The 27,651-nt window shown below is 46.7% G+C and overlaps 1 protein-coding gene across 1 annotated transcript; it reads right to left on the reverse strand.

The window, feature by feature from the left end:
• LOC121162961 (zinc finger protein OZF-like) lies at positions 1-27,651 on the reverse strand. The gene is made up of 8 exons (XM_040990185.1): positions 27,628-27,651; positions 27,459-27,506; positions 26,367-26,493; positions 24,977-25,083; positions 7,339-7,465; positions 7,000-7,043; positions 2,503-2,629; positions 1-1,019 (listed from the first exon to the last, which is right to left on the reverse strand). Exons 1-8 carry the CDS (start codon positions 27,649-27,651, stop codon positions 1-3), a joined length of 1,623 nt encoding a protein of 540 aa, XP_040846119.1.

Raw genomic sequence — 27,651 nt, forward strand, 5'->3', positions numbered from 1 at the left:
TCAATTCCCTTTTCTGTGAACTCTCTGGTGTGTCATCAGGTTTGACTTGTAGTAAAAACATTTTCCACACTTTTGACATTCGTAAGGTTTTCTCCCTGCATGAATTCTCTGATGCATGATAAAGGGTCCCTTGTAAGAAAAGGATTTTCCACATTGCTTACATTCATGCTTCTGCCGTTCGTGCGTTCGGTGATGTCTTAGGAGATGGTTCTTGTCAACAAAGGTTTTTCCACATTCGCTGCATTCGTAAGGCTTATCTCCTGCATGGATTTTCAGATGTGTAGCGAGAACCGATCTCTGTCTGAAAAACTTCCCACACTCGTGGCACTCGTAAGGCTTCTCCCCTGTGTGAATTCTCTTGTGTGCGCGGCAGTAGGACTTGCAGGTAAAAGCTTTCCCACATTGGTTACATTCGTAGGGCTTGCCCTCCCCCGTGTGAATTCTCTGATGGATCAGGAAATCCGAATTCCGTCGAAAGCCTCTTCCGCACTCGTGACATTCATAGGGCTTCTCCCCAGTGTGAGTCTTCTGGTGCGTTATGAGGATCGATTTCTGACTAAATGCCTTCCCACACTCATCGCACTGGTACGGTCTCTCCCCCGTGTGAACCCTTTTGTGTTTGATGAGGTCAGACGTGCACAGGAAAGCCTTCCCGCACTCGGGGCATTCATGAGGTTTCTCCCCTGTGTGAATTCTCTGATGCATCATGAAGGAGGACTTCCGGCCAAAGGTTTTTCCACACTTGACACATTCGTAAGGTCTCTCGCCTGTATGAATTTTCTCATGCGTTAGGAGATGTGACTTGCGGCAAAAGGCTTTTCCACACTCGTTACATTTGTACGGCTTCTCCCCCGTGTGAATTTTCAGGTGTATTGCAAGATTTGACCGCTGAGGGAAGCTTTTCCCACACGTGGTACATTTGTAAGGCCTCTCCCCTGTGTGAATTCTCTGGTGTCTAATGAGATATGACTTCTGGCCAAATGTTTTTCCACACTCTTTACATTCAAAAGGCTTCTCCCCTGTGTGAACCCTCCGATGTGCTAGGAGGCGTGACTTCCGGTAAAAAGTATTTCCACATGTATCGCATTTGTGAGGTTTCGCAACTTTATTCATTTTCTGATTTCTAGTGAGGTCTGACTCCTGATGCATGATCTTCCCAGATTTATTGGACCTAGCCGTCTTTTCCCCTCTGCGATTCCGGTGCTGCTTGTTCGAGAGGGTTTTGCCACTCAAATTTTTCCCGTCTTTTTTTCCTCCTGTATGTAACCTTTGATTTATTTGAAGTTTTGACTTGTCAACAAGAGGCTCCTCATGCTCAGTGTGTTGGGGGAATTTCTCTCCCGTGTGGATTTGCGGATTCTTATGGAAGTCAGCACTTTTACCAAAAGTCTTCTTTCTTGTCGGAGTTGTCTTTCCAACATTGACACTGGTCATCTTGTAGGTGTCTTGCGTGTGAACTCTCTCTGATGGCAAGAACGTCTTCCTTTTCATGGCTTTCCCTTGCTCACTCTGTTGCATGGTCTGAATCTTGTGACGCTTACCAAGAGTTTCACTACCCTGGGGAGAGTTCCCAGGTACCCCAGGGATATCAAGTTTCTCTCCAGCTTGCTGGTCAATATGTCCACTGTGGGGATACGGACTGGAGTCCCCACTGCATTCGTCAGGTTTCATTCTTGAACAATTTCCTTTCTTAATGATCAGTTTTGGAATACAGCTTGAAGTTGAATTAGGCGTTTTTCTTAATTCAACCCTCTCATGAGTCAACGTGTTGTTATTTGTCATAACATCCTGAAACAAATTCGTGTCTTGTCTTTCCTGGTTGATTCCAATCGGGTCATCTTCCATGGCAACTGAAACGATAAAAAAAAAAAAAAAAAAAGCATGTCTCTGTATCACACCCAGTCGTTTTTCTACAGATTACTCATGTGAAGGCAAAGATACTTGTTGTGTCCATGACATAAGATGCATCTTATGGAATTTCACAGACATAAGATGCATCTTATGGAATTTCACAGAATTAAGAGATGTTTACTTGTGAACAGAAAGAGAGATTGTGCTTGGTGCAGAAAATCAGTTGTCTTCTGGCCTAGGACTTGCGAAAAATTAGTGACAAAATTTGCAATCAATATCTGTTGCAACCTTTCTGTCAGGGTCTCCCTGCCCGGTAAGGGCTGACTGACCTGCAAGGCTCAGGTTTGGAGACTCTTGCACCATCCATGACTCTGGTCCTTGCTCCAGCTTGAAGATCAAGTCAGGCTTAGTGTTACAGCATCCTGTCAGTGGGAAATAACGTTAAGACCTTGCCAGGGAAATACTGTAGATTACTACCTAAGGGACAACAACTGAAGTTCCAATTTGACTTCTCTCCCACAGGGTAGGCGCTCATGTTCTTCATGGGCTCAAGTTCTACTCACATTCTTTCCCTAACCAGCACTGAACGTGATAAAATTTTTGTCAAATAGTAAAAATGTTCCAACCGAGCATGTGCCAAGGATCGCTCACCCAAGAACAGCAGGTTGTTGTAGATTTCCAGCATCACATCCCTGTAGAGAATTCTCTGAGCACTGCTCAGGTGCTGCCACTCTTCCCAGCTGAAGTCCACAGCCACGTCTTCAAATGATACCAGGACCTGCAACAGCACATTTCTGCTCGAAACAATAGCCTTGACATAAAACGAATGATTAGAGTCTGTAAAACACTAATATAGAAGAGCATGAAGAGAGAATAAAGAATGTCATTTGGTTTCAGATTTCTAAGGCACTATTTCAGCTACAAAGAAGTGTTCATGAGAAGGTCTGGAAAGGCTGTGGAAAAGGTTCAACACGCAAGGAAATGGGAATATCAGACCACGGAGGGCCACATCTGTCAAGGGAAATTGCAGAGCAGACATAATGAAAGACCAGATGGGACTTTGGAATGAGCCATGTGAAGGAGAGAGACAGACAGAGAAAAAAAAAAAGGAGAGGCATTCAGGGGGAAAGACACAAAAGCCATCACTGAGGCTATGATGGATATGAACCCATGGGTGTGAGAAAAGAAACATTTTTTTTTTTCCCAAGGAGAAAACAGGCATGTGGCCCAGTATTTAGGAAGCCAGATAAGATTGCCCATGTCAGCTGCTGTTTCCAGCCCCCAGACAATGAAGACTTGAATGACGATGCCACAATGTGCCATCAAGGCTGGACTCCATTTCTCACTTGTGGCTTCAGCCTTGCCCCATCTCAGCTTGGTAGTGAATCGGTACATGACAGCTCTACCTCTGTCAACATCTCTATTATTTCATACATAGTTTAAAATAAGGCAACAGATCCAAGTAAGACAAAAAAAAAAAAAATGACTGATCTAGGATTGTGCTGCCGATAAAGCATTTGGAAACTAAAATAACACTACACTGAATAGATAATGCGAAAACAAGCAATGCAAATTATCTGCCCAAAACTATAGCTCTGGAAAATCTGCAATACAACCTGCCTTTGTAGACTAATTCAGAGAAATATATGCCGTACAGTTAGGAACTTAAAACAAATCCTATTCCTTACATTTCTGGGTCTATCCATGAGTCCAAGCTAGGCTCCTCACATCTATAATTAAGGCCCAACCTTTTCTAGGAATTCTAGGAAAATCTAACTGCTTTATGCTTTAACCCTAGGTAACTCCTAGCACCACAGAGTGCTGGGGGCTGATTTACAGGGCAGCACCAAAACACTGCCCATTGCATCACACATGCGACAGTAAAGACTTGGCTTCACGGATCATATACCTCACAAAAGCTTCACAATCTCTTCCAAGCTTCAACTGAAAACATGTTAAGGGATGTGCCAACAGAAAGACCAGACATCGAGTTGCCTTATCTGACATCACTCTAACGTTTTAGAAACAGCCAACTTCATCCTGTTCATGTGCACTGTGTGTGGGCAAACTCTATTCATGTTTATTTTTCCATTTTAGTTGACCATTATAGAGTAAACCGTTATAGCTCTAAAAATAAAAGCTCGGGGAAAAAAAATGAGGAATCATTAAATAAGCAACTTACAGGAGATAAATTCACTTTCATTGCTCTTGGAGACATGTACAAGTCCCCAGAATTATACCTTAAAGAAAACACAAATGAAGAGTTAAATATGACCAAAGCGATTTCATAACCTCATGTACAAGTTCCATTAACATGATCTATGCAACAAGCTGGATATTACCAATCAAAAGATTTCGTGGGACTCAAAAATAAGTTATCCAGAGATTCTAAGATTTATGCTTCACATTTCTGCTTCCATGTGGCTTCTGTGCTGCTCAGCTTATATATATTTTTAAGATTTATTTTTATTGCAAAGATGTACAGAAAGGAATATCTTTCATCTCATGGCTCACTCCCCAAGCAGCTGCAACGACCGGTGCTGCGCCAATCTGAAGCCAGGAGCCCAGGAACCTCTTCTGAATCTCCCCATGTGGGTGCAGGGTCCCAAGGCTTTGGGCCGTCCTCGACTGTTTTCCCAGGCCACAGGCAGGGAGCTGGATGGTAAGCAGGGCAGCCGGGATTAGAACCAGTGCCCATATGGGATCCTGGCGCATTCGAGGCAAGGACTTTAGTCCCTAGGTTACTACATCACACCCAGCTAACATATATATATTTGAAGATTTATTTATTGGAGAGGCAATTAACAGAGATGAGACATGGAAAGATCTTCCAGTTGCTGTTTCACCCGCCAAATGGCCACAACAACCACAGGTGGGCCAGACCAAAGCCAGTGGTCAGGAGCTTCATCTAGGTCTCTCACTTGGGCGCCGGGGCCCATGTTCTTGGGTGATCTTACTTTTCCAGGGATATGAACAGACAGTAGGGTTGGAAGTGTAGCGACTGGGATTCCAACCTACTCAAAGGAGATACTTGTAGCATAGGTGATGTGCTTACCCTCTATGCCACAGCACCGGCCCGTATGTTCACCTTTTACGAGAACTACCTACAGTGCCACGGTGCAGTTACGTCAGAGGACGAAAAGCAGAACAGTTTAGACAACTCTCCTGGCCGAGCTCTGCAGCAGGCGTTTTTGGGTCTATGCTGAGTTGTTACTAAGACAGAGGCGTGTTCATATGAATATGATATTTGCAGGGACACTGTCCTGATTCTGGATTTTTCCACGCCCCCATCCCCTGCATTCAAAAGTCTGCAGCAGTCAGAATACTGTGGTGCTGCAATGCTGCCAGCAGTGGAGGGCTCGTCCGTGTCTTCTGGGAGCAACCGTCGCTCTAGCTTGCACCAGGCTCACCAGGAAAGCACAGATCCTGAAATATTCTGAAATTCAGATCCCACTTCCTAAACAACTTGCCTCGGATTCGTGTCTTGACTTATCCGGCTGGCCCCACTTGGGTTATCCAAGCTGTTGGCAACTGAAATGAGAAAACAACAACAATTTTCATGAAGCACAATTACCTTTGATGCTTATTTAGCGACTGACCTTTTTTTCTTAATAAACAACTTCAACAGATTTCCCAATGTTCCGTCTTAATTCTTTTTACCACCTTATCAGTTCTTTCATGAACAAAATATTCATTTGAAAGGCAGAGTGTCAGAGAGAGAGAGAGAGACAGGAAAACACATCTTCCATCTGTTAGGTTCAACAACCCCCAAAAGGCCGCACCAGCTGGGGCCTGGCCACATGGAAGCCAGGAGTCGAGGGTTCTCTCCAGGTCTCCCACCCGCACGACAGGAAATAAAGAATTTGGTTCTGCCCCCTCAGGTGCAGTCTGTCTGCTTTGAGAGTATTTTATCTGAGCTCAGTGGCCCTGGTATCCTCCTGGAACACTCACTCCAGCTTTACCAGTCACAATTCTGACAGCCTGTGGTTTCCACGTGGACACGTTAGTTGTCTCCTGGTCTCAACACACACGAAGATGTCTCCCCTGTGTTTGTTATCTCCTGCTGGTTTTATAGTAACCTTCAACAAGGAACAACCCAGGCCTGGTGCCGTGCCCTAGCAGCTAAAGTCCTCGCCTTGAACACCCGGGATCCCATATGGGTGCCAGTTCTAATCCCGGCAGCCCCGCTTCCCATCCAGCTGCCTGCTTGTGGCCTGGGAAAGCAGTCCTTTGGGAGTGAATCATCAGACGCAAGATCTTCCTCTCTGTAATCTAATTTTGCAATTAAAAATAAATAAATCTTAAAAAAAAAAAGAACCCTAACTTCAAAAAACCCCACTTTTCCTCAATAGATAACAGTTTTATTCCCAATTGGTAACCAGTACTATTTAAACAAATTTAAGCCTTTCCACCTGCATCTGTAAGTTCCCATGGCCTTGAGACCAAGAACTTCCTGGTTCCCTTACCGAGTCTAGAAACATCCTCACTTAGGGAGTGAATCATCGGATGGAAGATCTTCCTCTCTGTCTCTCCCCCTCTCTGTACATCTGATTTTATAATAAAAATAAATAAAATTTTTTAAAAAGAACATTTATTTATTCTGGTTTTGTAAAAGAGATATAGCTCCCATCTAGTGTTTCACTCCTATTGCATGCCACAGAAAGGCCTCAGCCTGGCAAACGAAAAATGAACACGCAATTCGGGTGGGCGTGGTAGCAATGCCGGCTAATCCTTCCAAGGGTTGGCTTCCTATACGGGTGGCGGTTCTTGCTCCGCTTCTGACCCGGCTCGCTGCTTGTGGCATGGGAAAGCAGTAGAGGATGTGACGGCCCGAGCAAATCCCTGGGTTCCCTGCACCCATGTGGGAGATCCAGAAGCAGCTCCTGGTTCATGGCCTCAGATCAGCTCAGCTCTGGGCTTTGAAGCCATTTGGGGAGTAAGCCAGTAGATGTCTGTATAAAATCTGCCTATCAAATAAAAGCAGACAGATCCTTAAACAGAGAGAGAAAACAAACTCACTGTGGACAACTAGAAAAAGACCAGTGCATATGGAGTGCCAGTTAATGAGCACTGTCAAAATAAAAATCATCAATTTATGAAGGAAGAAAACATTATGAAAGGACAAGTTATAGTCAGGCAGGCTCTCACCGAGGGCTCCTTCTTCCAGCCATGGCTCAGCTCCTTGCTCCAACCTGGAGATCATCAAGGGCTTGGAGACGCACAATCCTGTCAATACAAACCAGCGCAGCGCTGTGTCAGATCGCGAAGAGCTCTTCAAAGACAACAGCTGGACTTTAAGATCGCTGTGAGAAGGGGGACCATGTGGACCCTCTGCTAGCAAGCACGGATCCTCACTGGGTGACTGGATCTAACACCAGGATTAAGTTAGCAGTGTCCCACCCCAAATCCCCCACTACCACCAAAGCACTGGTTCAGCAAAGGGGAACAGGTGCTGCGCTTGGCCGTGACTGATGGAGTACCGCTCACCCAAGGACTCGAGGCAGCCGTAGGTCTCCAGAATCACATCCTGGTAGAGCTTCCTCTGAGCACTGTCCAGGCCCTGCCACTCGGCCCGGGTGAAGTGCACAGCCAGGTCTTCAAAGGACACCACCTCCTGCAAGGGTGCATGGCTCATCAACATTTCAGCACTGGATCACTCCACAGGAAGACAGCGAACGCCTTCCGTGCGTGCCTCACACGCGTCCCACAGATAAGAGGCAGTTTAGGCTGTGTATGGCACGGCAACGGAAACCATAATCACGAGGCAAATGCTTTGACTGCAAATTTCTTTGTTTTTTGTTTTTTTTCTTAAGATTTATTTATTTTTATTGTGTCGATCCAAAGCCAGGAGCCAGGAACTCTTTCAGGTCTCCCACGCAGGTGCAGGGTCCCAAGGCTTTGGGCCATCCTTGTCTGCTTTCCCAGGCCTTATTATAAGCAGGGAGCTGGATGGAAAGCGGGGCTGCCAGGATTAGAACCGGTACCCATATGGGATCCTGGTGCGTTCAAGGCATGGAACTTAGCTGCTAGGCCACCGCACCGGGCCCACGAACATTAATTTCTAAGATCACCAGGCTCTCCTTTGTGCCTGGAACTCTGTTCCCAAATGTTTCAGACAAGACTGGAGTGCAAATGCATGCCTCAATGTAAAAATAGGGCATTCTATTTTCACAAAGCAAAACACGCCCATCCGCACGCGTGCTACGTCCAACAACCGGATCCATTACTAAGGTTCATATGAGGGATATTAACCGACCACTATCCAAAACACAGGGTGGAACTAACTGGGGAAAAGGGCCAAAAAAGCTGTAAAATACTTGACAAGATTTAAATCTTAGAAGCTTGACTTACAGGCCAGGCGCAGTAGCCTAGTGGCTAAAGTCCTCGCCTTGCACGCATGGGCTCCTGTGTAAGCACGGGTTTGTATCCAGGCTGCTCCACTTCCCATCCAGCTCCCTGCTTGTGGCCTGGGAAAGCAGTGGAGGACGGCCCAAAGCCTTGGGACCCTGCACCTGCTTGGGAGACCCAGAAGAGACTCTGGGCTCCTGACTTTGGATCAGCTCAGCTCAGGCCATTGTTTGCCACTTGGGGAGTGAATCATCGGATGGAAGATCTTCCTCTCTGTCTCTCCTCCTCTCTGTAGATCTGACTTTGCCATAAAACTCAATAAATCTTTAAAATAAATAAATAAATAGAAGTCCAAGATTAAAGAGCATTCCGACAGAACACATCAGGAGGGACTATAAACCAGCAAAGTATAAAGTGACACACTGGAGAACCTTAAGGGAGAAATGGGAACATATTGGCACACGCAGCTCACAGAACTTGACCCGCGAAGCCACAGGCAATGCGAAGAACTGGATACCACTAAGGCTAAATCAAAAGCCTCCAATACCCTGACTTTACCACCAACCGCTTTCACCTTTCAAAACCTGAAACCCCACTAAAGATTTCTCAAGCCATTGCACAATCTGAAAAAGACGGAACGTTCTGCAAACACCCTGGAGGCCAGGGTTTTCTGGAGTCTGCGTGTGGGGAGAATCGGTGTACGCGGAATCCCTTCCCTTCTCAACCTGTCTCCATTGACTTCCAGATCAAACACAGACCCATACTCCTGATGAACAAGCACAAAAACTCTCACTGGCACACCAACGCGCTGAATCCAAGTGCACCTCTTCTAGGCCAGGCATCTTGATGAGATGGGAATTATGGCAGGGACACATTGGCGCGCCTGCCTGTAAGGATCACGGGCCAGGCTGTGGCACGGTGAGTTAAGATACCGACTGTAATGGCAACCTCTCAAGAGCATTGTCTCCAGTTTCAGCCTCTTTGCTTCCCGTGCGTCTCCCTGCTACTGCGCCTGCAAGGCCGGTGGGACAGTCCAAGCACTTGGGACCCTGGGACCCCACAGGGGAGATCGAAACGGAGCTCTCGGCTCATGGTTTCGGCGTGACTCAGCTTCAGCTATGGCAGTCACTGGAGGATTAAACCAGCACTTGTGACATCTTTTATTTGACCTCTCTCTGCCATTCTGCCTTTCAAATAAAGCCAAACTTTCAACAACAACAACAACAAAAGCAAATAAGCCAATAAAGAAGCCAATCACATCAGTAAAATGAAGCATAAAATTAGGATTCTCATCTCAACAGATTAAGAAAAAGGACTCAGGGGCCCAGTAGCGTGGCCCAACGGCTAAAGTCCTAGCCTTGAATGTGCTGTGATGCCATAGGGGCGCCGGTTCTAATCCCAGCAGCTCCACTTCCCATCCAGCTCCCTGCCTGTGGCCTGGGAAAGCAGTGGAGGACGGCCCAAAGCCTTGGGACCCTGCACCTGCGTGTGGGAGACCCAGAAGAAGTTCCTGGCTCCTGGCTTCGGATCAGCACAGTTCTAGCCATTGTGGTCACTTGGGGAGTGAATCATCAGATGGAAGATCTTCCTCTCTGTCTCTCCTCCTCTCTGTATATCTGACTTTCCAATAAATAGACAAATCTTTTATTAAAAAAATTCCATAGAAACACATTTCAGGTTTTCATTCCTAATCACCAGCATATTTGCATACCAAGCGCGAACTCACTGACAAATTCTAACAATGTCTTCACAACAGTGACAAGAAAATACCTCGGAATAAATTTCATCCAGGAGGTGAAAGACCTCTATAATAATCATCATCAGAAAACACTGACAAACCAATTAAAGACATCCAAAGCCAGTTACACGTCACACGCATCACAAGACCCAGGACAGACTTCAGAGGGGGCAGTGTGAGGGGTCGGGGACCGCAAAGCCGACATCTCATCTCAGATCAAACGTTCCTCTTACCCTGCCATCTGCAAACACACATCGGAAAGCGGCAGATGACGGTCCCTGTTCTTGGGTCCCTGCACTCAATGTGAATAGATTTTCACAAGCAAGGGCAGGCACCTGCTTTTGACCTGACATAGTTTCAAACACTGTGGCCATTTACACAGTAAACATGAGAAAGGTTGGCGAGCCAATATAACCACTGGCATCAAAACGGGCACACAGATCGCTGAAAACAGATTAGAGATCCCAGAAATAAACTCACATTTTCTACAGGTAAGAAATCTTTTCAAATGCAGCCAAAATACACTAGGAAAAAAAAAAAAGATCTTTCCAGCTATCGGTCCAGAGGCAACTAAATATTTACAAAACTGAAAACGCTTACCCTCACACCTATCACACTACGAAACAGTCCAATGCGATGCAGAAATCCAACCACAGGATCGAAAACTATGAAAACGTAAGGAACACGCCGTAAGACATTGATAGCAGGCAAGAGTTTTTGGATAGTATCTCAAAAGCGCCCGCCACAAAAACAGACAAGTTTCACTAAGTCAAGCAAGAGCTTTTTCACCAGAAAAACAACCCCAAAGCGTTTGAAACCAACAAGCAGAATGCCAAAAATATAAAGACCTGAAAACTATCCAGCTAACGATTACGACCCAGGATATGGAAGGGAACTGGGAAAAAAAAAAAAATCCCCTATAATATAATTAAGACAGGGGGCGAGGATATGAATGTATTTTCCCTCGGTAAGAAAACAGAAAAAGATTGATGAAGTGAAATCAGCAAATCAAGAAACAAACTCATTTCCCCCACTGCGACCCAGTGTACGCTAGTCTTGATAAAGAACCGAGTAAAAGCAAAACAAAACAAAAACGGGGCCCGGTACCACCGAATATCCCATGAAGCCTCCTTCTGCAGTGCCGGCATCCCATCCGGGCGGCCGCCTGTTCGAGTCCCGGCTGCTCCACTTCCGATCCAGCGCCCTACTAGAACACTACTCCTCCACGATTGGCCCCGAGGAGGCGAGCAGAACGACACAGAACGCGCGGGCTGCACATCCCGAGGGCCCGGGCCCAACCACGCACCATTTCCAGCTCCAAAGTGTCCCAGGATGAATCCGTTCAGTCCCAGCACAACACCTTCCCCATCAGGGCCAAAATGGCTGCGCTCAGAAGGAAGTCCCGCCTTATTCAACGGCGCGACTACAGCGTGCCTGAAGGCCCAGTGAACGCAGCCAGTGAGCACACGCTATGTCAGAGGAGACGCAACCAATCAGAATCGCGTCTCTCCTGAGGGGGGCGGTCCGCACTGGTTCGGGCGGAAGTTGCGTCAGATTCCTGGAATCCTGGCTTCCCAGTAAGCAGAGGCGCTGTGACTTCCGGGTAGCCCTCGCACCTGACGTCATGTTACCCTTAACTCTCAGGAGTCGGGCAGCTGACTTGCCATTTTCTAAATATTTGCAGGGTTTGGGTCTTATCTTTTCTTCAGATGTCTGGCATCTTTTTCTCTGAAATCATTGAAAGGTTTTTATTTATTGCTCTTCATCTTTCCTTGATGTCTCTGATTTCCTTGGCTGCATTCGGACTTTTAAAATCTGTTTGCAGGCCCGGTGAAGTAGTCTAGCCGCTAAAGTCCTTAGTAGCAGGAGGAGCCTCCAGAAGGAAGGAAAACCCAAGTGAAGGGTGGAGATGGTGTCTTCACTTCAAAGGAATTTCTCTATAAACAAAGGAAATATCTTGGTTTCCCTGATACCTGGTTCTGAGACAAAAAGCTCAGAAAATATTGGTTAACTTCCTCAGTTCCTTGCTGATGACAAACTGACCATTCAAACACGACCCCCTTGGCAATGGCCCGGAGATGAAATTGGGCAGGCACTTCAGGCATACATGCTGTTGGGCGTCCTTCTGTCTAGCCACCCCGCCCCAGTCCTGGTTTTCGTGCCTTCCAGTGGGAGTGGTAACCTAAGAGGGAGGAGCCCACTATGTCCCTTCTAGGTCACTCCCACTCCCAGATTATGCACTCTCCAGGTGGTTCTGCAGTTCAACTTGACAGACATTCAGAGGGTTTTTAGAGGGGCAGTCCACAATAGCTTAATTACTTGCAGCCACCTGTGAGATAAACAGATTTAAGTGGGCCTTGATTCATAAGAATTGGGGCCCATCGGTGTTAAAGGTCACATAGGCCATTAAAGGTTATATAGGCCTTTTAGTTTGCAAGCTCATACAGTTTCTTAGTAACAATGAGCCATGAACAAATGATTGGGATTTTGATAGTGAGGTTCTTCCTTGTGACAATGTCACATCAGTCAAAACAACGTTTATCACACTCACCAGTGGCCCAGCGGGGGAGCCTGCACAGCCAGCCCCCTTACCAGGTTGTACCCCTCCTCTCGGGTCTCACATGTAGTGATGTATGCTGCAGCCCAGTCTGGCATGGCATATCTTAGCATATGCTAACGGGTGCTGTGGCCTGGCTCAGCCTGGACCGCACAGCAGCCTAACCTGTCCTAGCCAGCCCCTAGTCTCAGCCCTAATGTGAACTGACTGTTGTTGTGGCCTGACCCAGCTTGTCCTGCACCCTGTCCTGGTTCTCACATCTGCCAATGGGCGTTATGAACTGGCCCAGCCTAACCTGCCCCCAGACTTGACCCACAATATGCCAATGGGTACTATAACCTGGCCTGGTCTGCTGCTGTTTGCTGCTGTTTTTGCTCTCAGCTGTAGGGACTGCACCATGACAGAGGAGTTCGCCAAGTTCCTCTATCATGGCTCCTCCCCGTGGCATATCTCAGGCTTATCTGTGGATCCTTGGCTCAGACTTAGTCCACCTACTGTCCTGGCAGGAACAGTATCCTTGTCCAACTGACACACATTCATTTTGGTTTTTACTGCTGGGTGCTACAGCCCAGCCACACCTGTTCCATGCCCAGGCACAATTGTCATGTGGTTCAGTGTGAGCTAAAACCTAACCCAGCCTATTCTACATCCACCGTAGCTCAAATGAGCACCAGTGGGTGCTGGAATCTGGGCCTGTCTGGTGCATCCCAGACCTAGCCCACACCCATGCAGAGGGAGACTGTAAGTCCAGCCCGGATCACTGCCTCCATTCTGGCTCTCACACTCTCCAGTAGAAACCACAACGCGGCCATGGTGTTCTCTTAGCCCCCTCCCCCCAACCAGACCTGTTCCCAGGCACCGTCCTGAGCATGCCTGTGGTTGTTCCGACCCAGCTTGACATAGTCCTTCTCCCATCTTCGCCTTTGCCATCAGATGCTGTAGCCTGGCCTGATTTGGCCAGCCCCCAGTCCCAGCTCTCACTGGTGGGTGCTACAGTCTGGCATTGCACAGTCTGCTCCCATTCCTGGCTCCTGCAACTTGATAGGTACAGTAGCCTGTCCTAGCATGGTCCATCCACACTACAGCCTGGCTCCTGCACTTGCCAGTGTGTGCCATGGCCTGGTCTGACCCCTGCCCGATCCATCCCTTTGCAGAACCAACCTGCACAATTACTGATGGGTGGAGCTACCTTGCTGAGCCTGACCAACACCCAGGCCTGAATTTTACTCTCCAGCAGGAGGAAGTAAGGCTCACGGGGGAGCTTCCCAACTTCTCCCACCAGGCCGACTCCCAGACCCAGATCTCATATACGCCAATGGATGCTAGACCCTCACTCGACACATTTTCCCCTCACCCAGCCTACGTATGAGTGGATGTCTTGGCTCGGCTCACACAACACCTTATTCTTCCGTGTTCCTGTGGGTGTTGCAGCCCAGACCAGCCTGGCCTGTACCCAATCCCAGCACCCTTGAGCAACAGAGTATTCCACAATCATGCCTAGCTTAGCTTGTCAGAACCCCTCTTTTATTTTATTATTTATTTATTTATTTATTTATTTATTTTGCAAAATCAGATATACAGAGAGAGGGGGAGACAGAGACGAAGATCTTCCATCCGATGATTAACTCCCCAAGTGACTGCAATGGCCGGTGCTGTGCCGATTCGAAGCCAGGAGCCAGGAACTTCCTCCAGGTTTCCCATGCGGGTGCAGGGCCCCAAAGGCTTTGGGCTGTCCTTGACTGCTTTCCCAAGCCACAAGCAGGGAACTGGATGGGAAGCGGGGCTACCGGCATTAGAACTGGTGCCCGTATGGCAAGGACTTTAGCCGCTAGGTCACTGTGCTGGGCCCCACCACATTTTTAATAAAACTCACTCTCTTGTAAAGATTGTTCAAGAGTTTTGCATTATAACACTTTTGAGGCATCTGTAAAGTAGAAAAGCTATATTCTTTTTTTTTTTTAAAGATTGATTTTTATTATTATTTTTTTTTATTGGAAAGGCAGATATACAGAGAGGAGAAACAGAGAGGAAGATCTTCCGTCCGATGATTCACTCCCCAAGTGAGCGCAACGGCCGATGCTATACCGATCCGAAGCCAGGAGACTCTTCTGGGTCTCCCACGCGAATGCAGGGTCCCAAAGCTTTGGGCCGTCCTCCACTACTTTCCCGGGCCACAGGCAGGGAGCTGGAAGGGAAGCAGGACTGCCAGGATAGAACCGGCACCCATATGGGATCCCGGGCGTGCAAGGCGAGGACTGCGCCACAGCACCGGGCCCGAAAAGCTATATTCTTAAACAGTCAGCATCATTTGGTACTCCAGGTGGTTAAACTTTTATTTTATTTAGTTAAAACATTTGTTTTGATTCAAGAGGCAAATTTAAAGAGAGGAGAAATGGAGTAATTTCTTCCACCCACCAGTTCACTCCACAAATGGTCTCAACAGCCAGAGTTGAGCTGATCCAAAGCTAAGAGCTTCTTCTTGGACTCACGTTTGGGTCTCAGTACTTATGCCTTCCTCTGCTGCTTTCCAAGTCCATGATCAGGGCACTGGGTTGGAAGTAGAGCAGCTGGAACTTGAACAGGTGTCCATATGGAATGCTGCTGCCAATAGGTAGAGTATTAACTTGCTGCCGCACTCCATCTGGCCCAGCTCCAGATGTTTGATGCTCATCCTAGTTTTGGGAACTGCCTGAGCTCCCCGGTATTTTCAACTCTTAAGAGTGAGAACCTTCGGGAATGAGACATTTTCCCTTCCATTTCAATTCAAGGCGATGCCACTCTAGTGCCTCTTTGTACACGGAAGGCAGGAGGTAATAGGACTTTCAGGTTGGGGTTTGTCTTGCATCCATGTCTCCATTTTCCACATTTAGAATACATTTTGTGTACTTTTCAGCCATGAGAACAAATGGGGGCAACAGGTCAGGCATTTCTGTTCATTTCCTCCCAAGAAGAAAGGGATAGAATAGCCATGCATGTTTGGTCTCCCACTTGGAGAGGAACTGGCTTGGCACTTCTCCTGGGTTAATGTAACCAAATAATAATGGCTGCAGATCGAAGTGGTCCTTCCTGAAAAACATGTTTTAAGTGTGGCTAAGACTCCGAAGGGATGCTCCCTAGATGGCAGAGCCTTCCAATTTGCTCCGTATTCTAACAATGTCTAGTAAGGCCATGAGAAAGGGTCAGACCTGGAACTCAATTCCAAGAATGGTATTTGATGAAGGTGCAGAGGTGTGAGACAGGCCCCCCGAATTACCTGAAAATGCAACATAAACAAAATTCTCTCCCAAATTGAGAGTGACATTATTGAGGTCTTTAGCTATCCACCAGGAAAATTTCAAAGCTAGCCAAAGCTCCATCTTCCAAACGAGATCCACCTTTCATCTTAATTACAACATTCTTACACTTACTTCTGCTTTATTGTTCTTTTTGCTTCAGATCATGAGCCATCTCAATATAGAAGGAATAGTATTTGATTTCCTTTTATGAACAAAATCTCTTACGCTCTTATGGCTTTAACCTGCAAGATATTTTCATGCCTACCTCCTGATTTAATTTTCTCTCTCCGCTACCACTAGTTTCTTTCATTTCCATTTTTAAGCAACCCTATAACATCTCCAAATTAAGAGAAAAATTCAAGAGTATAGAAGTACAATAGTCTTGGATCTTTGGAGAACTATGTAGTAACAGGTAAATATTTTAAAACTCTGCTTACACAATTATACTTTAACAAAGCACCATTGAAACACATAGAATTCTAAGCAAAATCTTAAAGGCTGGGACACAAAAGCATTCAAGTACAGAAGCGACATTTTCAGAGACACAGAAGCCTGCAAATTGAAAACATGGTTATGAAAAAACAGCTGAGAGAGAGACAAACAGATCTTTTATGTAATGTATTATTGCCATGTAGATGTGACAATGGCTGTGGTGGAAGCAAGGCAGGGGCTTCCAGAGCCACAGAGGCAGTGGTACTGAAAGCAAACCAGACCACATTTGATGGATGAGCTTAGCATATGCCAGGATATTCCAAGATGCCTGCACATCCAGGGCTAGCATGCCCAACAGTGCCTGGGGGTGGCACTGGCCAGACACCAGTACGTCTTGAAGTGCCCGTTTTTCAGAGACAAGACTCCAAGACACCAAAATACTTGAAGTTCAAGCATCTTCCGAGCTAGGAAGAGGGATGCGTGTTTCCCTGATGTATTAGTGTATCTGAAGATGTGAGGGGTTTGGCTGTTTTCCATCATGCTTAACTTTTCTAAGTTCCAGATTGGGTACCAGATGGTACAGTTTCAGGAATACAAGATAGGGCACCTGCAGGCTTTGGGAGCAGAAGGCCTGGTCCTGGTGGAGTGGGGAGACAGGCTGTGGCTTACGCCAAGGTTAAGTCACTTTTTTTTTTTCATGACACATGCCTCTCATCTCATCTCATCTCAGTGGCTACTTTGGTCATCACCTTGGGTTCAGAACTGGATGCAACTGCATATAGTGCCTCACCTCTGACCAACATACTCACTGAGGGAAAGCATAGTACAACACGTGTTGATGGTCTCTTGTGAATAATCTCAGTGGAATGTAGGCACATCTCAGAAAAATAAAAGGGAGCCAAGGAGAGGCAGAAGTTAAACAAACAAACAAACAAACATCATCATTCAATGCATGAGTGGATGTTCAGCTTCTAAAAATCCCAGTACTGTCGTGGGAACTAGCGCAGCCGTAGCTGGGCACACATATTGACATCAAAGTAATGTCAAAGTTTTTGGCCTGTTTCAAGAAGTACGGCTATTGTTTTTTTTTTTTTTACCCCCCTGCTGAGTCTGTAGCCCTGTTGTTAGAAAGTTTTAACTGGCAGAACCCTGACACCTGCAGGGAAGGTCTGGGGTTTGTGCTATGAGAAACTTCTGTGCAAGCATTGGACGTTACCGTCTTCAATTTCTAGTGCTCACTAGGCAGCCTGTCATATCTCCAAAAAGTGTAATGAAATAAAACAGAGGTCAAAATCACACGAGTCTAGTCTAGACATGATTCAGCTACAAACAACAGTAAAAGCAATAGAGAAAAAAAGTCAAAAAGAAAATTTAATCGCATGGCCCACAATGTGGCAAAACAGGTTAAGCTGCCGGGTGAATGTCAACATTCCATCTTTACTTGGTGGTCTTCCTGGCTATGCTGCTTCAGAGTTAGCTCTGTGCAAAGGCACCTGTAAGGCGGTCAATGTGTTTGAGCCAGTATCACGAATGTGAGAGACCCAGATGGAATTCATGGCTCTGGGATCTGGCTCAGCCTAGACCTATCTGCGGTATCCATTTGGGGCATGAAGTAAATGAACGGAACATTTCTCTCCTGTCCTCCCATCTTCTCTATGTCATTGCCCTTCCTTGTCACCTTACCTTCCAAAGAAAGACATCCTTATAAAAATAGACGGAAGTACAAATTCAAACTCAGGAAGACTGAACTTTAAGCCACCAGATCAGCAAGTTAGGAACACTTACATATGATTTTGGGATTCTCAGGACTGCAGAGTTCACAGGAGTTCAGTCCCGACCTAGTAAAATGCCATTTACGCAAAGCTTCTGGTACAACATTACAATTGGCAAATGAGTCAGGTGACACTCCTGTGGTCACTAGAATAATGCAAGGGAAGACCCATAAGCAAACAGCAAAAGAGCTCCATCAAATCATAGATGAAAATCATGTTGATGGTATTTCAAACAGGTGCCTGCAAGAGACTGAATATGAAAAAAAAAAAAAAACATTGACAAGAGATCCACTCACAATAAGCAGAGGTCAATGCAGATTCAATGTCACGGGGAAGAAACTTGAGTTTGAACAACACAACCAATCTGTGTTATATAGTGTTATTCTCTCACGCGACACAAGTTGGAGGGGTGTGACTGTTAATGAAGTTTTTTGGGTTTTTTTTTTGGACTAAATTTTTTTTCTACTTTGCGTTTCATAGGGATTTTCTTCTGTTTAAGTTGTCTGACAGACAATCAGAGCTAGCTTATGAAAGTTGTTAAATTCACGTGTTTTCCTAACTGTGAATTCACCGGTGTGTTCTAAAGAGCTCTGGCAAAAGCGTTCTTCACGATCCTTCCTTCGTCGGTTTCGTTTCCCCCTTTTTCCTTTTTTTGGGAAATTCCGATCTGTGTGTTTTATAATGCCTACTGAGATTGGAATTCTCAGAAAATGTTTTGCCACATTCATTGCATTTGTACGGCTTCTCGCCTGTGTGAACCCTCTGATGTTTTGTGAGCTGCGATTTTTGGCAAAATGCTTTCCCACATGTATTACATTCGTGGGGTTTTTCCCCAGTGTGAATTCTTTGATGCAAAATGAATTTGGAGTTCTGGGAGAAGACTTTTCCACACACATCGCATTCATGCATTTTCTCCCTCAAATGACTTCTCTGATGCCTAATAAATTCTGACAACAGATAAAAGGCTTTCCCACATACGCTACACTCGTAAGAATCTTTACGGTGAATTCTCTGATGCTTAAGGAGTTGAGAGTTCTGGCAAAAAGCTTTGCCACATGTTTTGCATTCATAAGGTTTCATCTTCGTGTGAATGCCCTGATGTCTGATGAAATTTGACTTCCAGCAGAAGGCTTTGCCACAGTCCTTGCATTCATAGGGCTTCTCCCCCATGTGAACTCGCTGATGGGTAGCAAGCTGGGACTTCCAGGGAAAGGTCTTCCCACATGTGTCACACTCATACGTGTTCTCCCCCGTGTGGATTCGCTGATGCGCGATGAATTGGGATTTCTGGAGGAAGGCTTTCCCACAGGTATCACACTCGTATGGTTTCTTCCCCGTGTGAATGATCTGATGTTTAATGAGTTGCGACTTCCAGCAAAAGGCCCTTCCGCACGTGTTGCATTCGTAACGCTTCACCCTCGTGTGAACATTTGGAAACGTAGCGACGTCTGGCTCCTGGTGGAAGCCTTTTCTCAACTCGTTACATTCGTCAGATTTCTCCTGCACGTGCATTTTCTGATGCGTGGTGAATTGTGACTTCCAGGGAAAGGCTTTCCCACAGGTCTTACATTCATAAGGCTTCTCCCCAGTGTGGAGTCTCTGATGCGTAATGAGTTGCGATTTCTGTCTAAATGCTTTTCCACACGTCTTACATTCATAAGGCTTCTCCCCGGTGTGGATTCTCTGATGCGTAATGAGCTGTGATTTCTGAGAGAAAGGCTTCTCGCACGTATTACATTCATAAAGTTTCTTTCCTTCGTGAATTCTCTGATGTATAATAAGGTCTGGCTCCCGGGAAAAGGCTTTTCCGCACTCATCACATTCGTAAGGTTTCATCCTGGTATGAATGCTCTGATGTCTGATCAGATTTGACTTCTGGCAAAAGCCCTTTCTACATATATTACATTCGTAAGTTTTCTCCCCTGTGTGAATTCTTTGATGTGCCTTGAGTTGCAGCTTCTGGCCAAAGGTTTTCCCACATGCGTTACACCCATAAAGTTTCTCCCCTGTGTGAATTCGCTGATGTTTCATGAGTTGGGACTTCTGGCCAAAAGCTTTTGCGCATGTATTGCATCTGTAAGATTTCTCTCCTGTGTGAATCCTCTGATGTTTAATGAGCTGTGACTTCTGGCGAAAGGCTTTCCCGCAGGTATTACATCCATAAGGCCTCTCTCCTGTGTGAATCCTCTGATGCGTAATGAGATTTGACTTCCAACAAAAGCCTTTTCCACATGTCTTACACTCGTAAGTTTTCTCCTTTTTGTGATTATTCTGATGTGCAATGAGTTTCAACTTCTGGTAGAAGGCTTTCCCACACTTACTGCATTTAAAAGATGCCTCCCCTGAGTGAGTTAAGTGAGTTTTAGTGAGGTCTGACTTCTGGCAAATGCTTTTTTCACTTTTTTTCTCCGTGTTCGTGCTGTGAGGGGTAGTGAGAAAGAATTTAGAGCTGGAAGACTCGCCACAGGGCAGACATCCACCGGGCTTTTTTCCTTCATGTGTTTTTGGGTTTCTTTTAAGATCTGAATCACAAACGAAGGTTTCCACATTCTCAAAAGATGTATGGAGTTGTTCCGTGCACCTCTGCTGAGGTTTACTGAGGTAGGAATTCTCATGAGGAGCGTCGTTACCAGTCTCAGATGCATTTCCTACAACAACAGTTGACTTCTTACAGGTGTCTCCCCTTCGAACACTTTCGCAGGTGAGGAATGTTCTCTCGTTGCTGAAGTCTTTCCCGTGTTCTCGCTCTTCCAGTGGCTGTAGAGACTGCATCTTGTGATGTGTATGGAAAGGCTTCTGGCACTGGAGGGAGTTTCCAGGGACAGAATGGCCATCACATTTCTCCCCAGCTTGAATGTCATCTAGCACCCTAGGGAAAAGCAGATTCTGGAATGAATCGCATGACACATCTCCTTGCTGAACAATTTCTTTTATATTATCAGTTTCTAGATATAGATTGAGCTTAATCTTTTTTTTCTCAATTCAACTCTCCTGTGAATTTCAATGCTATGTGTCATTATAACTTACCTTAAATTGATTTCTTGATTTTTCTGATTGGTTTTAAACAGGTCATCTTTTCTGTGAGCAACTGAAATGAGAAAAAGTAACGATATTCACGAATCACATCTGAGTGCTTTTTTTTTTTTTTTTTAGTATCGTACACAACGCAGAGAAATACCATTTGAACATATCAATAAGAGATCATAATTCAAGGGCCCAGCGCGGTGGCACAGTGGTTAAAGTCCTCGCCTTGCACGCCCGGGATCCCATATGGGCGCCGGTTCTAATCCCTGCAGCCCCGCTACCCTTCAAGCTCCCTGCTTGTGGCCCGGGAAAGCAGTGGAGGACGGCCCAAAGCTTTGGGACCCTGCACCCGCGTGGGAGACCCTGAAGAGGCTCCTGGCTTCGGATCGGCATAGCATCGACCGTTGCGCTCACTTGGGGAGTGAATCATCGGACGGAAGATCTTCCTCTCTGTCTCTCCTCCTTGCTGTATATCTGCCTTTCCAATGAAAAAATAATAAAAATAAATCCTTATAAAAAAAGAGATCATAATTCATGACCACTATGGATTTTCTCCTTCTTGCATTAATACAATAGAATAAAGCAGCAGGCTTCCCAATGCTCAACCATATATTTCACTACTAGAAATGTTGTAACAGGGGCTGGTATGTTTTGCAATCCATCCAACCGTTGTCTGAGATGCCTGCATCCTACAAGAGTCCAAATTTGGATCCCAGTTATATTTCTTTCAACACTTTCCTGCTAATGTTTCCTAAGAGGCAGAAGACAATGATTCAAACGCATGAGACCCTCGCACACATATGAATGACCTACATGGTGTTGACTGGGCCTGGGGTGTGCAAGACTGGGTTGGGCTCCAGTACCTGCTGATGCTTGCAGGAGCCAGGGTGGGTATAGGACAGATTGCCCTAAGTCTTAGCACTTGTTGAACCATGTGAGAGCTGTATCAGGGGGAGAAAGGGGCAAGAGACCAGGCATGGCTAAACTGTAGCACCCAACAGTAAGAGACAGAATGGGTGTGGGCTGGTCGGGCACAGCAGCTGTTCCTGCCAGGACAAGAGGCGGACCAAATCAGGTTTGGCCAAGCACCCAACAGTGTGTGCAAGATCTGCCACTGGGAAGTGATCTGATAGAGGAGCTTGGAGAAATCCTCTGTTAGGAACGCAGTCCCTGCAGGTGAGTACAAGAATCAACTGGGAGCAACCCAGACCAGGCCAGGTGACACTGATGCTAGCATACATATGGGTCAGGTCTGAGGGTAAGACAGGTTGGGTCAGTTCATAACTCCCACTGGCAGATGTAATAACCAGGATGGGGTACAGGATGAACTGGGTATGGCCATATCACCAGGCAGTTTACATTAGGGCCAGGACTGGGGGCTAGCTGGGCTAGGCTAGACTGCATGAGCTGTAATGGCAGGCAGGACAGGCTGGGTCATGTTATAGCACCTGTTGGAAATTGCCAAGGTGAGGAAGGCCATATCTGCTTGGGCCACAGCTAGCACCACCACAAGTGAGACCCAAGGCGGGTGGTGGACCTTGGTATGGGGGCAGCGAGGACTCCTCTGTTGCAGAAATTGGGACTGGGAGCAGATCAGGCTGTGTAGGCTACAACACCCTTTGGCCTGCATGCGAGCAGGTTTATGGGAGAGCCGGGCTGAATTAAGTGACTGTATCTACTGTTGCACTAATGAGCCACAGCAAGCTGGTTGGTTTTTTGCTGCAACATCAGCTGGCAAGTGCTGGCGATGGGGCAAATCCTATCAGGCTAGACTGCAGAATCATCTGGAGAGTGCAAGATTCAGGAGTGGGAGTGAGCCTAGTAGGAAAACTGTGGGCACCCCTTGGATGTGCTGCAGGCATCACTGGTGAGCATGAGAACTAGGGCTGGGGTGGTCCTGGCAGGACAGGTGTAGCACCTGCAGCGTAAGTGTGGGCTGGATAGTGGGGTTGGTTGGGCTGGGCGAGGATGCAGCACCCACTGGTATATACAAAAGCCAAAGGGTGACAGCAAAGTGTGTGACATGCAGGGTTGGGCTGGACCACATCATTCATTGGTTAGTGTAAGATACTAAGTTGGAGACAGAACCGACCCAGCAACTGCAACCACCCGTGTGTGTGTGTAACCTGATGTGGGGGATGGACTGAGCTGGATCCTGTACTGGCTAGCACACACAGGAGTAAGTAAGGTCTTGGGTCACCTCAGATGAGGCTTCTTTAGGGATTCTTTCAACTGAACCGCTGGATTAAGGACCCCAACCACAGGGAGAATCGCAGGATCAGAGATCTAACTGTGCATGTGTCAGAGCTGGGCTTCCCTGGGAAGATGTGACAGCGGACGACAACACGTCCAAATGCACAGGTAGCCTATGGCGGTCCACAGGGCCTGCAGAAAACATCTGGTACTCTAGCAGAGGATGGAGGGCAGAACCAATTGGACAAGTCTGCCAGGCAAGATTTCACAGCAAGTTGATCTGAGTAAATAGGAGACCCTGAGGTGGACTACGTCTGCCAATGGACCTCCGAAGGATTTCCTTATCCTTGGAGCAACGAAAACAACATCATTTCAGAACCATCGAAACGATCTGAGCAAAACCCTTGGAGCATGCTCCACCTGGGGGACCCTGGGATGACTTTGGGTGGACGTCCCCCATTCCTGGGTACTGATACGATTACGATGCTGGATGTGGCTTCTTCCCTTCTCCCCCCGCTTTCCCCACATACAGGTAGAAGAAAAAAGAAAATTGGAAACAAATCATTGCATCCACTTTCTCCTATTTCTTGGCCCTTCCCACCCTAATCAGTGTCCTATACAGGCATGATCCTTCTCAACTATGTCAACATCATCAAAAAACAATATTTGTTTTCAACCTCCATTTAAAATCAACACACTTGATATTGTCTCAATTCCTGGTTGGCACACAACTACTGGATAATTTCAAGTTCTGATTTCTCGATTTTATGTTGGATGGTTTCCTCCTGTCATCACTGATAATGGAGTGTTTGATGATAACAATGGCCAGAACTGTGCCGATCCGGAGCAAGGAGCCAGGAACTTCCTCCGGGTCTCCCACGCAGGTGCAGGGTCCCAAGGCTTTGGGCCGTCCTCCACTGCTTTCCCAGGCCACAGCAGGGAGCTGGATGGGAAGTGGAGCTGCCGGGACTACAACTGGCACCCATATGGGACCCCAGCACTTTCAACACAAGGACTTTAGCTACTAGGCCACTGTGCTGGGACCCTTTTTTCAGTTTCTGTTGATTCGTTTGAGAGTAACAGAGTGAGACCAAAAACCAGAACTAATCCATGGGCTTAACTCCCAAATGCATGCGAAATGATCATTTTCTTATTTATTTATCTGTTTATTTGTGAGAGAGAGATGAGCAGTGAGCTTCCTCCAATTTGCTTTACACCTCACATTTCTGCAACTGTAAAACCAAGGGTGGGAGCCCAACACCTGCACCTAGTAAGAAATTAGTACTCAAAGTGCCTAGGAGGGACCAAGCTAGTAGCCACTATAATAGCCGGTAGGGTCCAGCATGGGAGCCTAGTGGCTAACGTCCTCCCCTTACACGTGCCGACATCCCTTATGGGCGCTGGTTCATGTCCCAGCTGTTCCACTTCCCATCCAGCTCCCTGCCTGTGGCCTGGGAAAGCAGTGGAGGACGGCCCAAAGCCTTGGGACCCTTGCACCTGCGTGGGAGACCCTGAAGAGGCTCCTGGCTTTGGATCAGTTCAGCTCCAGGCGTTACGGTCACTTGGGGAGTGAATCATCGGACGGAAGATCTTCCTCTCTGTCTCTCCTCCTCTTTGTATATCTGACTTTCCAATAAATAAATAAATCTTTAAAAAAAAAAAAAAAACAGAATGACAGCAGCTACTGCAAGCGTCAAGGCTGGCACTTGCAAAACATCATGGGTGAAGCTCTCCATAGACAACGTTTGCTGAGCTCCTTGCAGCCAAGCCTTCCTGTCCAACGTACGCATGCAGACTGACCTGCACGGCTCTGGCTTGGGGGTTTCTCCACCATCCACGGCTCCGTTCCTTGCTCCAACTTGACGATCACCTCGGGTTTGCTAATGCAGTATCCTGTCAGGGGAGAAAACACTCAACTTTGTCAAGTCATTAACTTAGACGTGTGGAAGCACAACCACTTGGTCCCAAGAGTAGCGACAACGGTGCCAATGTGAAGGGTCGGTGTTGTGGCGTGACAGCTATGGCTGCTGTCTGTGGCATCAGCATCCCGTAAGGGTAACGCTTGGAGGTTTGAGTCCTGGCTGTTCCACCTGCAATCCGGCTTCCTGCAACTGTGCCTAGGAAAGCTGAAGATGGCTGAAGTCTTTGTACATTTACACCAATGCAAGTGACTTAGGAAAAGCTCCAAGTTGGGCCCAGCGGCGTGGCCTAGTGGCTAAAGTCCTCGCCTTGCACACCCGGGATCCCATATGGGTGCCGGTTCTAATCCCGGCAGCTCCACTTCCCATCCAGCTCCCTGCTTGTGGCCTGGGAAAGCAGTGGAGGACAGCCCAAAGCCTTGGGACCCTGCGCCTGCGTGTGGGAGACCCAGAAGAAACTCCTGGCTTCTGATTGGCTTAGCTCCGGCTATTGCACTCACTTGGGGAGTGAATCATGGAATGGAAGATCTTGTTCTCTGTCTCTCCTCTTCTCTCTATATATCTGACTTGTAATTTAAAAAAAAAAAATTTTTTTAAATAAATAAAGCACCTGGGAAAGCAGGGAAGGATGGTTCAGGCCATTGGACTCCTGTAACCACATGGGAGACTGGCTTGGGATTGGCTCAGTTCCAGCCATTGAGGTCATTTGAGGACTGGACCAGTGGAATGGCCCAGTGAGAGATTGTGTGTGTGTGTGTGTATACACATGATGCTATCTTTCAAATAAAAATAAATCTTTAAAAAGTTCAAATTTGAGGGCCCGGCGCGGTGGCGCAAGTGGTTAAAGGTCCTCGCCTTGCACGCCCGGGATCCCATATGGGCGCCAGTTCTAATCCCGGCAGCCCCGCTTCCCTTCCAGCTCCCTGCCTGTGGCCTGGGAAAGCAGTCGAGGACGGCCCAAAGCTTTGGGAACCTGCACCCGCGTGGGAGACCCGGAAGAGGCTCCTGGCTTCGGATCGGCATAGCATCGACCCGTTGTGCTCACTTGGGGAGTGAATCATCGGATGCATCGGAAGATCTTCCTCTCTGTCTCTCCTCTCTGTATATCCGCCTTTCCAATAAAAAAATAATAAAAATAAATCTTTAAAAAAAAAAAAAAGTTCAAATTTGAATTCTTCTGTGTTCCACTTATCCATGCAAGTGGAAGAAAGAATTTTCTGTAGCATAAAAGGGGACTTTTTTTTTCCCCCCACTCACCCACAAACAAGAGGCTGTTGTAGATCTCCAGCATGACATCCTTGTACAGAGCTCTCTGGGTACGGTCAAGGCCTTTCCACTCCTCCGGAGTGAAGTCCACAGCCACGTCTTCAAACGACACCCACACCTGCAACGGCACAGTCCTGCTTCATGTATCCACTCGGAGTCACGCCGCCAAAACTAGGAGCGTGTTCCGAGCGCGTTTGATTTGCGTCTTGCATAACACGCAACTAACTTCGCAACGTACAAGGGCAACAGAAAACAACACAACAATGAAAACATCTTTCCCCGGGACGAACATTCCAAAGGTGCTACAACAGCTTTCCCTATGTCTGCCCCCATCTTCCAAATCTGAAAGGCGTTCACGCCTGTGGATCTTAACATCACAAGGCTTCTGTATTATTATAATAGTATAGACCTTCATAAACAGCTCTAAGACCATCATTCTCCTATTTAAGTGTATCCTGACATTGTGCGTATGGACTATGACACAGAGTCCAGCATCCAATTGTCAAGATACATTTAAGAGTTTCATTGGGAGTCCGTCTTTGAATTGGAAGTAGAGATACGTACTGCACTGCATCCTCACATCTGGATACGACAGTCTCCATTACACAGTTACCGTACATCCCCTTAAATGAAAAGCCACAATACAAATCAACAATAGGAAGAACAACACCTGATGTTATAAATGTCCTTTTCAATGTATTTCTTTTGAAAGAGTTAGAGAGAAAAGGAGAGACAGAGAACTCCAACGTGTGCCATCTGTTGGTTCACTCCCCTGATGGCCACAGTCTCCAGCAATGGGACATTGATGAATCTGGGAGCTTCATCTTGGGTCTCCCACAGGGGTCCAAACGTGTGCGCTACCCTGTGCTTTAACTCCGGATGATTAGAAACTAAACTGAAACAATTGGAAACTAAAAACAATAAAAACCCATAAGTAGTATTAGACAGTGCTTCTCTTAAAGCAAGCACTAACACACACACACACACACAGTTCAAATATCCTGCATGGGTCTACAACCCCCTCAGCTGTGTGATAAATACTTAATTAGACACCTCGGAGGAATAAATCAATCAACAACTTACTGGAGATGCATTCATGTTCTTCGGTCTTGGGAACACGGAGACGTGTACCTGGAAGAGAAGGAACAGAGAAGGCGGTGTGAGAACTGGCAGGGTGTTTTTCCAGCTCATGATAACATCACGATAGCAACAGGTAGAAATATCAGTCTCCTTGTGGAACAGTACCAGATACTAGGTTAATGATGACTTTGTACAT

Source organism: Ochotona curzoniae, unplaced genomic scaffold (assembly GCF_017591425.1).
Source record: "Ochotona curzoniae isolate NIBS_2020 unplaced genomic scaffold, NIBS_Ocur_1.0 contig_605, whole genome shotgun sequence".
Classification (NCBI taxonomy): domain Eukaryota; kingdom Metazoa; phylum Chordata; class Mammalia; order Lagomorpha; family Ochotonidae; genus Ochotona; species Ochotona curzoniae.

Bases quoted from the DNA above. Each gene is read 5' to 3' on its own strand.
- LOC121162961 (XM_040990185.1), bottom strand. From the start codon at position 27,651: ATGTACAAAGTCATCATTAACCTA. The intron at 27,507-27,627 runs GTATCTGGTACT...CTTCTCTTCCAG, and splicing joins ACAAAGTCATCATTAACCTA to GTACACGTCTCCGTGTTCCC. The intron at 2,630-6,999 runs GTGAGAGCCTGC...GTGCTGTTGCAG, and splicing joins GCTGGAAGAAGGAGCCCTCG to GTCCTGGTATCATTTGAAGA.